This window comes from Oryzias latipes, chromosome 1 (assembly GCF_053564925.1).
Source record: "Oryzias latipes strain Hd-rR chromosome 1, Olatipes_Hd-rR_3.1".
NCBI classification, from domain to species: domain Eukaryota; kingdom Metazoa; phylum Chordata; class Actinopteri; order Beloniformes; family Adrianichthyidae; genus Oryzias; species Oryzias latipes.
Window position 1 is genome coordinate 39,192,817 of NC_136237.1, and position 12,576 is coordinate 39,205,392.

General features: G+C 42.9%; 1 protein-coding gene across 9 annotated transcripts in view; it reads left to right on the forward strand.

Annotated features, from left to right (window-relative positions):
* rptor (regulatory associated protein of MTOR, complex 1) overlaps positions 1–12,576 on the forward strand; it is a 176,673-nt gene that overhangs the window by 85,868 nt on the left and 78,229 nt on the right. For all 9 annotated transcript variants that reach the window (XM_023954642.2, XM_078947150.1, XM_078947151.1 and 6 more), the window contains exon 8: positions 7,860–7,919. In XM_023954642.2, coding sequence (XP_023810410.1) covers positions 7,860–7,919 — 60 coding nt within the window. The remainder of the gene's footprint in view (positions 1–7,859; positions 7,920–12,576) is intronic.

Consider the following 12,576-nt stretch of genomic DNA (forward strand, 5'->3'; position numbering starts at 1 on the left):
GGTGAAAATATTTCATGAATTACACCAAAATGCACATGCCAAGGATATCCAAAGGAAGTTTTGAAAATATTATGGGATAGCCACATGACCATTGCCTTGGCGGACATTTTGTGGCAAAGTTGAAAATTTGGCGATTTTGTTTGCCAACCACACGTTTCATTGACCGTTCACTGTGGGAAGAGGTCACCATCTTAAATTTTCCTTTAAAAAAAATCACCTTTACACTCATCTACAAATTTAAACTCCTTCCTAGAGACTTTGATTTTCCCCCTCCTAACTTCCCGAGCATCATTGGGAAGAAACGTAGAAGTTGAACGGCGTTAGTGTGGCGAGATCGCAAAAGTGGTGTTACCTTGTTGCTTGCATGTTTTTTACAGAAATATTGGAAACATTTAATACATTAAATCTTGGCTGAAGCTAAATGAAACAATATGACATATGAACATATTAGGAATGTTGGCATGGTTAACATCTTGACGTCTACATTTTTTTCTAGCAATTAAAAAGAATTTCTCTGATGTTTTTGCTTTTAATTAGATCCTAAATTAAGTTAAGTTTGCAATAAGTGGTTCGATTCGTAATGTTTTTTCATCAATAAATGCCAAGCGCATAAAGCTTTACGATGGAACCTACGATGAACAAATATGTAGCAGCTGGTGAAAGGAGAAGCCCAAAGGAAGACGAGGATTTGTCTTTAGACGTTTGGCATTACGTCTGTTTCCACTTTCTGGATGGAGTCTCCTGCCTAAATAAACTATAAAAGCAAAGCTTCCGTTTTTCCATCCATTAATCTGTCTTTCAAGCCAACTTAACCTCTTTTGGGATCTGTCCCCTATCCCAGTGACTTTTTTTTTTTAATAAGCTTTAGTCATTTTTTAGGCACCACCTTTTTGTGGCTTAAAATGTTCAAATTTGAGTCAAAATATATTGTTTATTTTTTTAAAGAGAAAACCAAAGCGACAGCCTGCCCTTTTCCTTCACCCATGGTAGAGCCCTGCGCGGGACTATTTTCTTCATCCCGCTCCCGCCCGCGCCCGCTGAATTTTTGACCAATCCCGCCCGCTCCCGCAACGTATGCGTTACACTCCCGCCCGCTCCCGCAATATGTATGTCCACTCCCGCCCGCACCCGCAAAACTCATAGAATTTAGTCCCGCACAGTAATAGAGATGCATTGATTTTGTATCGTCTCCCGTCCCGCAGGAAAAAAACACGTATTTGTATTGATATTATTACTAAAGAGATTCATGTCCCTCCTCCAGCCTCATCTTTTGATGCATTCCTCTTTTGTGTAATGTGCAACTTAATTATTAAATATATTTTCACAAATCCTGTTCGGTTAAAAGTGTGCGTGTGTGCGCGCGCAGACAGACGGCCTGAAGCGCGCTCTTAGTAAGAGGCGGGGCGGGGCGCACCCCCAACATCAGGTTAGATGACAGAGGCCATTGGGTGTCTCTACCTGATGCCTTCACGGAGCTTCAGTACCTAAGAATCCAACAGCCGCTCAGCCTAACGTGGTCCGCTAATATATATTCATGAGATATTCATGGCAGCACTGATCCCGCGGGGTTTATTTTTTGCCGCCCGCTCCCGCCCGCAGCACAATTCAAACCGCCCAATCCCGCGAGATTTGGGTTGGGTCCCGCGGGACCCGGCGGGACCCGATCCCAATGCAGCCCTCTAACCCATGGCTCCAATGCTGGCACACTGGCACGGCCTGAAATGCTGCGTTTTCGGGTTAATCTGCTCAGCAGAACAGAAAGAACTGCAATCCTCATGTTTACACGGACCTGGACAGCATCGTTGCCAATGGATGAGGCAGTAAATTCAGCTTAGATTGCAGTAAACCGAGACCCACGCTACTGTTTTTGACTCAGACTGCAGCCAGCCAATGTGACAAAAACCAAAAGCAGAACATTTGGAGAACCTTTTAAAAAGCTGTAGTGCATATTTAGAAGCAATTTTCCACTTGCGGCAGTTAGAATGCAGCTGCTTTCCTCCGAGTAGGTCTACAGATACCAGCCGTGCCTTTGGGTGCTGCTAGTTATTACGCAACACTCGGCGATGCTTTCGCTGCTGGCTATGCTTTCTTAAAAGAGCCTCAGACAGGTACACCGTTGACCACGAGCAAGGACGTTTCTGCAGGTTCTGTTATCGATGTGCGAGCAGCAGACGCTGGAATTGACCTGGAAGACCAATTCATGAAATCATTGGGCCACAGAACTGGGTTGTTATGAATAAATGTGGCTTCCATTGTCAGCAGGAAAGGGTGAACCGCTCACACACTGTTCTCGGGAAGCTCAGCCTTTAATAACAAAAATGTAAATTACTTGTAAATATGTTGATGCATTCATCTTCTCTCATTTGTCTCTTCATGCTGGAAAAAAGTGCAGCTGAGAGCACATTTGAATTCACTTAGTAGTTTCCTGAGACCTGTGGATGTGAGGAGAGCAGCAGGTTTACCTCAGGAAACCTCATCATGCATACTGATAGCTCGGTCTCCAGCTTGGCTCCCCAAAGGTGGAACAGTTTCCTGAACACATTGCATATGTTTGAAAAGTCTTTGTATGCGTGAATAAGTCTGAAATATCACCCTGGTGAAAAGAAAACCTGCCTTTAATGTCTGCAAAATCCACAAATTTCATTGAAGTGCTTGTTTTTCCAGCATTTTTTTAAGGAGAAGTTTGTGTTTATTTATGGTTTAAGGTCAGAATCAAACCCCCAAATAGTCCCAGCTCTAAGTCCTTCAGATGTCACGTGTGGTCAGTGATGGAGAACACCTGCCTGGCCTTCGAACACACACAGCTAAGATGAGACGGTCTCCGCAGACCAGAAGGTTGATTAAAGAAGTAATGAGCTGCAGAAGACGGCCGGCTCAGCGGGGACCAGAGGAGACGCTCTGTTCCTCACACTCCTGCAGCAGCAGCAGCCAGCCTGGGAGTTTCCTCACATAAGGTCCGCTTCATTTCCCTCCTCCAACTTTAATATGTACATGCTCACTTCCTCCCCTCTGCTCCGGGCGCCCACATATTCACTCCCTCTTATTCACAAGTCTAATTTAAGTTTAGCAACCTTTCTTTGTTAGTAATAATCTCCTCAATTTCCGCCCCGTCTCCGTTCTGCAGCTCTGCTGCACTTTGTTCAGGTCGTCTGTTTGTGATGGGCTTTATGCAGGAATCCTCATCTTCCAGCTGCAGTTGATGCAGTTCAGCTGGAGATCAACAATGAAGAAGCGCGTCATGGGTCTTTAATCCTTTTCCCCCGTCTCCGGACCCACCTTTTCAAAGTTTTGATCCCACAACTGACCAAACTAACGTTGGGAAAGGTCAAGTTTAGGGTCAGTGTGTTGTTCGTGAAGTCTTTGCTATTCTGTAAAAATATCTATACTATGTTTATAAATATTAGTTTCACAACACAGCTAGCTGGTAAACTCAGTTTTTCAGTTGTTATGCAAATACGAACACCTCAACGTAATAAAAGACAGAAGTGGTTTAACTCTGGCCTAACGTTTATGCTTAACTCACAGGACACGTTAGTATTTAATACACACATGACTAAATCCTTCAAATAAAATTAGCATTCTTTTGTCTTCTTCTTCCACTTTCGGCTTCTCCCATCAGGGGTCGCCACAGCGAACAAGTCGCATGGTAAATTTGGCAATGTTTTACGCCGGATGCCCTTCCTGACGCAACCTTCTCAAACCGGGCTTGGAACCGGCAGAGGTAGAGAAGGGAACAGGGAGCAGCCCGGAGTCGAACCCGGGTTTCACGGACGGAAGGCGCCGCAAACCAGCACGAGCTAAACTGGCTCCCGACAGCATTCTTTTGTAATATAGTAAATTTTTCAACTTTTGATACTAACAAAAGGCTCAGAACGTGTTTTTGCACTAAGCCAAGCCAACATTTTCTAAAGAGCAGACATGAAAAGAGTAGAAGAAAATAGGTAAAAGGCCTGTTGTACTGTCAGAAAATTCTCAATTACCATAACGAAATATGGAGGAAGAAGTTCTCAAAAGTAAAAAGTAATCCTCTCAAAAACCACTGTAAGTACTGAGGAGCTAGTAACGTTTCAGGTAAATTTATTGAGAAGGCTAAGGTTTTCCCAATCCCCTTGACGAATGTTATTTAAAGACAATTAATATGTAAACAAAACTTTAAAGAATACCTATAAGATTTAAAACGTAAGTGATCTACAGTGTAACTGTCAAAAACCATTTTAAAACATGTAAAAACACAGAATTAAGATATTTTTTCATAAAAGCATGTCGACTATTTTAAGGTGATCAGATTAGCTGTGATTGTTGAATAAATCGATTTGAATTTGGCCATTTGAACTTGAAATGTTATTTCCAGCTTCCTGCTTCTCACATTTTTAAAACCTTTGTACGGGTATTCCTATTTATTGTTGCTATGTTATGTAAAAATCCCAATTGAAGACCTGACAGACGATCCCTCTCAGCAGAGGGAGCATTTAAGCAGATTACTAGAATCAAACCATTTCAAAGCCTCAAAATAAAAACAGGAGTTAACCATTCAGCTTGAAGTAAATATCAAAAACCTGCATCAGCTTTATGACCGCCTCAAACCCGCAACCCTCTAAATATTATTATGGAAAAATGTAAAAATCAATCAATACAGTCTTTTTTCTACATTTTTTTTTCTTTTTCTGAAATAACTTCTATAAATGGGAGCAAAAACTAAGGTAAGACCTTCACTCGACATTGCTTTGAACTCTTTAGACAATAAGGATCTGGGTGAGCGATGCTCTGTAACCCGGTAATCCTGGAATCTCTTCTCAGTTTGCCTCCAAGGTTCCATCATGAGCACTGCTGGAGACAGACAAACCTCTTGGAGGCACATGGAGACGCACACATGCAGCCGTGTGAAGCTGTTCACCAGCTGGCTGGAAAATAATGTCAAAATCCTGGAGGCGAAACTGAAAAATGTGAGGTTTCCAACTGCTGACCTGAGTCTCTTAAGTCTTACCTTTGACAGGTGACTACATGACTACAGACTGCTTGTCTTATAATTTACATCTTTTTAGAGGGCTGCACGGTGGCGCCTCACAGCAAGAAGGCCCCCGGTTCAAGTCCCGGCTGGGGGACCTGAAACAGAACATCAATAGGGGACCTTTCTGTGTGGAGGTTGCATGTTCTCCCCGTGCATGCGTGGGTTCTCTCCAGGATCTCTGGCTTCCTCCCACCACCCAAAAACATGCTTCATAGGTTAATTGACAACTGTAAATTGTCCATAGGTGTGAGTGTGAGAGTGCATGGGTGTGTGATTGTGGACATTCTACCCTGCGACAGACTGGCGACCTCTGCCCTCTCCCATAAGTGGGCAGGATAGGCTCCGGCAGCCCCGTGACCCCGAAAGGGATAAAACGGAATAGAAAATGAATGAAAATAGAAAATGAATCTTCTTACGGATTCCTTGATCAACCTCATTCCATTTTTCTGATCCATTTTCCTTTACTGTATTTCATTCACTGTTTTTATATTAGAAAAAAAACACAGCACCAGAGAGAAACCATTTCAGGTTCAAGTTCATGAAGAGTAATATTTTTTAACGACCTGGAAAAATGCCTTTCCTGTCTTTGGAGAACGTGCCGGGAATTTCTGAGTTTGTTTTTTAACGTTTCGGAGCACAAACAATGCTTCTCTCAAAGCCGGGGTAAAGCCAGCATACGGATCAAATTTATTATAGACACTGGCGTGATCAAATGCCACTGACTGTGTTTGACCTCCCGTCTACTATCTTCCTTTTCTCATCTCTCTCCTCCTGAATTCCATTCCAGAGGGATCTTGCATCTCTGCACACGGCGGTTTGATGTAAACACACTGCCCCTCATGCAAAGTCTCTACGTCTCTGCTTTGTTTACTTTGGTCTGTCTGCTTTCGCCAGACTTTATTCTTATCTAATAAGCCCTGTTTATGTTTGGGGATTTACAGTTTCCAGGCAAAGTATTGAAGTTTAAACAGACGTCTTCTGGAGTTAAATAGGAAACCAGGATGCAGAGAAGTCAGAAAGCTCTTTCTGAAATGTATGTCTACCCACCGCCACACTTTATTACAGTATCTGTACATAATCGTGAGATTTTATTAGGCGTGGCCGTGGTCACGCTCCTCTTCTTTGTTTCAGACACACTTTGGGGCCATGCTGGTCTTTAAAGAGACAATAAGTCAGGCTGCAGACAAGTGGGATCTCATTATTCTCCAGCAGCACAAGGAACTGAAGAGCTGCAGCCTCTGTCGCCGCCAGCGAGGCTGTATCAGGCGTTCGGATGCAAAATTCAATCCCCAGCCATGCATGGCTTCTGTCACTTTTGAATTTAAATTTGCTCCCAATCACGGATGCCGGTGGAAAATATAGCTATTGCTCATTTACAAGGCAGGGAGGCAAAGATTGCCTGAAAGTTGTAGATTTGTAAAGACAAACTTTGACTTGCTGAATTTTTCCCATTCAAGATTTTTCAACAGTCTAATCACATCTGCACTAATTTCCCAAAACAAATCATGTTTTTTAAATGTTTTATTAACATTTCAAGAGATTAGAATGGCTGAAAGCCCTAAGATTGCACCATTACATCATTTTTCCAAAATGATCCTATCGAACTCTATTTCTGCAGCCTAACCAACAGTCTGTAGGTTCATTTAACCCTTCTGCTATCCTAGGCACTTTACCATTGGGAGTTGGGTCATCTAGACCCACTAGACAGTGCTCTGAACCTTTTTTCTTCAATGATTTGTGATCCTCACTGGTGTCCATGGATTACATGAAATCTTTCCACCTTTGTCATGGTAGGGAGAACACGTCAATGTAAGGGTGGGGTCATAGGATAGCACAAGGGATAAGACAACAGCAACCTGATCTCTAACTGTTGACACAATATTTTTCAAGTTGTTTCAGTTCTTTGTCCTATTAAATGCAATTTTCTTGCTAACAAACTGTGTTGGAGCCCCAACTTCAACATAAATCAGTCTGTAAAGGTCCAGGATGCTTCAAAATAACCTATTGACTGTAAATGAGAACTTGACCAAGTGACTCCTCCCCCTTGGCGTTCCAGACAGGAAGTACCCACTGGCTCCAAGAAGCCAAAATCCCATAAACTTCTGTAGAGAAATAAACTGCTATTATTCAGTTAATGTATTTGTCAGAATAACTATTCATGCACTGCCACATTTTTTAACATAGTGAGATGTAGTGAACATGCTTCCGAATCCTCACAGTAGGTAGTCTTTTGGGGGTTAGAGAGTAGTGAGTGAATGCGGGCATCGTCTTTAGTTTTAAGCTCAAATAACTATTTATGTATCTGTGATGCATTTAAGGCTCACAGGCTCAGAATTGTTGGTTTCTGCAGTCTTTGTTAATCCAGTACTGAAGGTGGTTTGTCCCTCATCTTTGTGTTGGAGGACCCAGATGATTTGACGCGTAATCCCACTGGCCATTTAATGTTGCCTCCACCTGATTTGTGTCTGGCATGTTCGCACACCTGCGCTGCTTCAGGTGTGCCATGACTCACAGCCCGAGACGACTCTGAGCTGCGCTTTTGACGGGACTCCAAGCGCCAGCCTGCTGTGACTTACAGCTGGCCCGACCTGTCAGAGTCGAGCACACATGGTAAACAGGAGCCATGATGGCAGACGTTTCACAAAATACAGCTCTGTGTTTCCTGCTGGCCGCCCTCTCTCTTTAGTCCATAACTCTACCCTTGTGCACTTATCAGTGCTCAGCAGTGGTACTCTCGTTTTTCACTCAAATGTTTTATCCATTGATCTTTTCTCCTGTAGGTCATAAATTTGCTGTGGCGGCCAAACGTTTCAAATGCATCATCTTGTCCCTATGTCTGTTTTTCCTGCAGGTTTTGTATGCAGAAGAGTGCCAAGCTGGTGCCAGGAGTGACGTTAGACCTCATTGAGAAGTAAGTGGCACTCAGCAGTCAACATCTTCTCACCTATCTCTCGGTAGAGCTTAATCTAGAGAGATCATTATCCAGTTTTTTTCCCCCCCGTCTCCCTCTTTTCTCTGTTTCCCTGCTACTCTTCTGTCAGCTGTTTTCCATCCTGCAGGTATAGTTTTCTACCTTTGTTTTGGCCTCCCAGCCAAAGCAGTGGCAATTTGGCAGATTGAAAACCTCACGTTCTGTTAGAGAAAAAAAAAAAAAAAGTCTGCCGTTTCTGAGGGCAGAACACTTTTTTGCTCTCCGCCACACTCGCAAATTGATGCCAGCACTCAATACAGACATCATATCCATATTTTCATGAAGCCGTGTGAGGGGGAGGAAATGACACTCTTAAACGAAGCTGGCTCCAATTTCAAAGCTCGCTCTTCAGGTGAGGCAGAAGAGCTTAATGAGACCATTTTGTACCACTAAACTTACAAAAGGTGAAGTGGTGCCACTTTTTAGATGTTTAAAACAGGATTTCAGCTTCAGGCACAAAGATTCTGTTACCCAAACGTTGCATATCTTGTTCATTTGTATGTTAGATATTTGCCTGTGACATTCTTTAAGCACCTTAACCACATGCACCTGTGCGGGGGGTCGGCCCGTACAAGTTGTCTGGGCCTGTGGAGGGTCGTAGACACAACCGGCCGCATCTTAAAGACCCACTCCAATGAAAATGGTGTTTTTTTCCCCCAACATGTCGCATTTTTCTCATGATGGAGGACATATATCAAATCATTTAAGCTTAAAACTGCATTTCTGAGTACAATTTTATTCAAATCGTGGTGAATCATGAGCAAATGAAAAAATGCAGTTAGCAAAAGCTCTCAGTTGTGACGTAGTTTGACGGGCCGACGTGTCACTGCTCTGCTACATTCTGATGTATTCAATGGTACATGAATAGACCCGTTAACGTCTTTGTTTTCCTCGTCTGAGCTGGAATCTGGTTTAAAGCTGTACGGGTGGATAGCTCCAATATTGTTCGCTATTTTTGTTGCACCACTAATGTCAGCTTGGGGTTGGGGGGGATGTAAGCTAGCGGGAGAGAGTGTAAACAAAGGGATCATGGGAAATATAAGCCGATGCTTACTTCTGCACCACCTACTGCCGCTCCGCAGAAACTCCTTTAAAATTACACAAACCTTTTCATTTTTGGCCAAACACGGCATAATCCTAATTAAAGACCACTGGAAATAGATCAAAAGATGATCGGAGTGGGACTTTGAGGGGAACACAAGGGTGTCTTGGAGTTCCCTTGAAACTTATGCAACGTCATGAAAATGGAATGTACCATTGTCGTGCGTTTGGTAACTGTATTGGGAATTATATCTAAGGATAATGTAAGTTGCATGTACTGATGACGTACAGGTGATGCTGTCATATGGTGCCCTTATGCCACCACACTCTAATTGTTAGTAGAGTACAAATGCTGGCTCTTTACTGACCGTGTGCAAATGCTGCAGGTGATAAGTAAGTCCCCGTTGGATGTCCACATAAACTACCCTTTGATTGTCTCATTTCCTAAATTCTAAGGCTGCACACAAGGTGTTCTTGCTCAGTCCGCAGGATTGGGCCCGTTAAAAGCATGAAGACTCCGTACATTTCACCTACGTCACTTACTTTTACCCTTACGTGTTGTATAAGTGTTCACTATGACCTGTTGCCTGTAGAAAGACACGTGCTTGAACATTTTCCCTCTCTGGGTTGACTGAGCGGTCTACGACTTTGATATTTCGAGCAGCCCACCTGTGGGCCCCGTTGCCTATTTTTCGCCTGCATCCACCCATAAGGGCTGGACTCCAGTGTGTCTCAGAATGACGTTCCATCTCTTTCTTTCCTGCTTTTTGCTGTCTTGTGTGGTTTCCCTCCGTAAGCCCTCCATCCTGTCAGGTTTTCCACAGATGACCTGACCGTGAATTCTTCAGCTCTGAGTTAAAGCAGAAGTTGAAGCAAACATAAGTAACAGAGTCTCGAAGCAGCAGCAGAGCCTCTCACTCCAGGTTAAAAGGATTTTGGAAAGCAACCTCAGATCCAGGACATGGAGTGAATCCGTGTGATTAAATTAATGATAGTTCGAGAAAACCTTTTTTTTTTTTTTTAACTCTAGGAGGAGCTGATCTGTGAATGAAACTCTCCCGAACACCCCACCGGCGCTCTGCATCTGTGAAGCAGCAGCCGAAATTCCTGCACATCCGAGGAATAATGGGCAAATTTGCATAATCAGGCATTTTTACATCCTGCACAAGGAAAAGTTGAACCTAAACCCAAGTTATTTTAGGCCATGAATGTGGAGTTACATAAGGAGAAACCCTGAAATGTTTACTTTTGTTTAACTAAATCTGTTTTATTGAGAGTAAATTTCGGGTGGATAATCAGATTAATGAATGAAGGGTACAAATGTTTTTTTACTAAATTATTACAATAAGGCTCTGATGTAACAAATGCTCTTTGGGTTTGATTTATAATAAATAAAATTGTCTGGTAGATTCATAATTTATCTTCCTGACTGTCTTTAAAAGAATTTAATTGCAGTTTTAAGCATCTTCTTTAGTCTATAACTTATGGTAGTCTTGTTCCTTCAATAGGCAACATAATCATTTCTTGTTGTCTCTATTTGGTTTGGGCATCGTTTCAGTTTTTTTTTTTAATATTTCCTCTTCGAATGGAAGTTATAAAGCAGGAAACATTTGAGCGCAGTTCAGATCCTAAAAGCACCACAGAAAGCCTTTTTGTAAAGGTAAACCCCTTTTTTCTCACAACCATGTCGTCTTCAATGGATTTTCAAAACTGCATTTATCTGTTTGGGGAGCAGAACAGATGTGATTCACTCTAAAGGTATTTTCTTACTCTGTTTCCCCCTTAAATAAATTGCTGGCCTTTGAAAAGCCAATGATGTTGGAACAGTTTTAAAATTTGGGAGAGTATGTGGGCTGTGGCTCAGGAGGAGAACCAGTCTTACAATTTGCTGGCTGGGTTTTATTGTTAGTCTTAAGGGGTTTTTTCTTTTAGCGAGACACGCAACCCGACGATTGTAACAGGCTTTGTCAGCCGCTTTGATAAACATGAACTGTAGTAAAAATTAGAGCCTCGCGTTCACCAACCACATGTGTTGGTTGAGTTGTTGACTTCACTAGCACAGCAAATAAAATGAAATGCAAGAAAGAAACTGTTTGCACGTCATTTTCAAAGTGCTGAACGTTTTTCTTGGCCACACGGACCCAGAGGTGGTACCCATCCCGGTTACTGTTGGGCGAAGGCGGGTACCACCTGGACAATTGCAGGGCCCATGGAGCTGGTGCGATCCCAATCACTATGCCGGCCCCCGAGAGGCGAGCTGGCGGCCGGACAGAGAGCCTCTGTCTGGCCTGTTTTCCAGAGAGCCAGCCTGCTCGGACCTCCTTAATCTTTTGACAATTTTCGTTTTTTCATCGAGGCAATACAAACAAATGTCCCCTGATGTTATTCTTGTTTTTATTTTTACTCTCTCTGGTTAACAAACCTTCAAACTCGGTCAGAGAGAGAGAGCACAAATTCAGAGAACACCTTGGACGCTCTTAAAATACGTGCGGGAAACGCAGCAGGGTGGCGTCTTCTCTTCTCCTGCACCTGAGCTTGTGCACGCTGGACGGGGCAGATCGGGGAGTTTGTTGCAATGCACATGCACCCTTGGGCCTTTGTGACATCACAACAGCTCATTAATGCAAACCGAGCGTCTTTGCGACAGTTTGAAAAATGCCACAATTACATGTCAAAAACTCAAAAAACCTGATTTTCCTCGGAGGCAGACTTTCAGTCTGGATGTCATGACAAGTCTTCCATTAAAAGGGAGGCAGATTATGGAAAAGTAAACTGCAGAATCTACATATAAACTTCATGTTAATGGGTGTTCTTATGATTCCTCCCCAAAGAACAGCTTTCAGGCCTCCTGCGGTTTTAAAACTGGACGCAAGGAGAAGACTAAGTTGCCGCTTGATCAATGAGACACGCCTGCTGTATGAGGGTCTTTACTGCGTCAATTTCCTGTCATTATTTTAATGGGCACACATGTGTGTGCGGTACTGACAAAGAAAAAGAGAAAAAAAGTCGTGAAAAACATCAATTTACATTTAAAAAAATATTCGGACATGTGCTTTTTGCATTAGCCTCCTGGATTCTAAACATGGATCCAACCCCCACCCCCCCACCCCACCCCCCCCACCCCCCATATTTCACCTTGTAACATCTCATCATCAGCAATTCATCATCAGCTTGAACGAACTTTGAGTGAAAACCATGGAAAGGCTGCAAAAACCGAAGCCTGACCCTTCCGTCATCTTCCTTGCTCTCATAAACTTTAGATTTTTCACAGTAAAAGCTTTTAGCACCTGTGAAAAATGCTGAGAAGTTCAAATTTCTTGACTCTTAATGCAGAAAAGCACAAGCATTTTTTCCCCTGTATATTGCACAGATAATGGCACAATTCCTCATGAGTTAATGTCTAAGCAACTCATAAGAGCTTTTTAAATTATTTTACTGAGATTCGGTGGGACCTCAGAAGCTTAAATTGGTGTTATGGTTCATTGCGCGTTCTCTGTGTTGTACAGAAGGCTAAATGTTGAGTCAGCTAATGTCCTGCTCTGCTAAATAATGGATT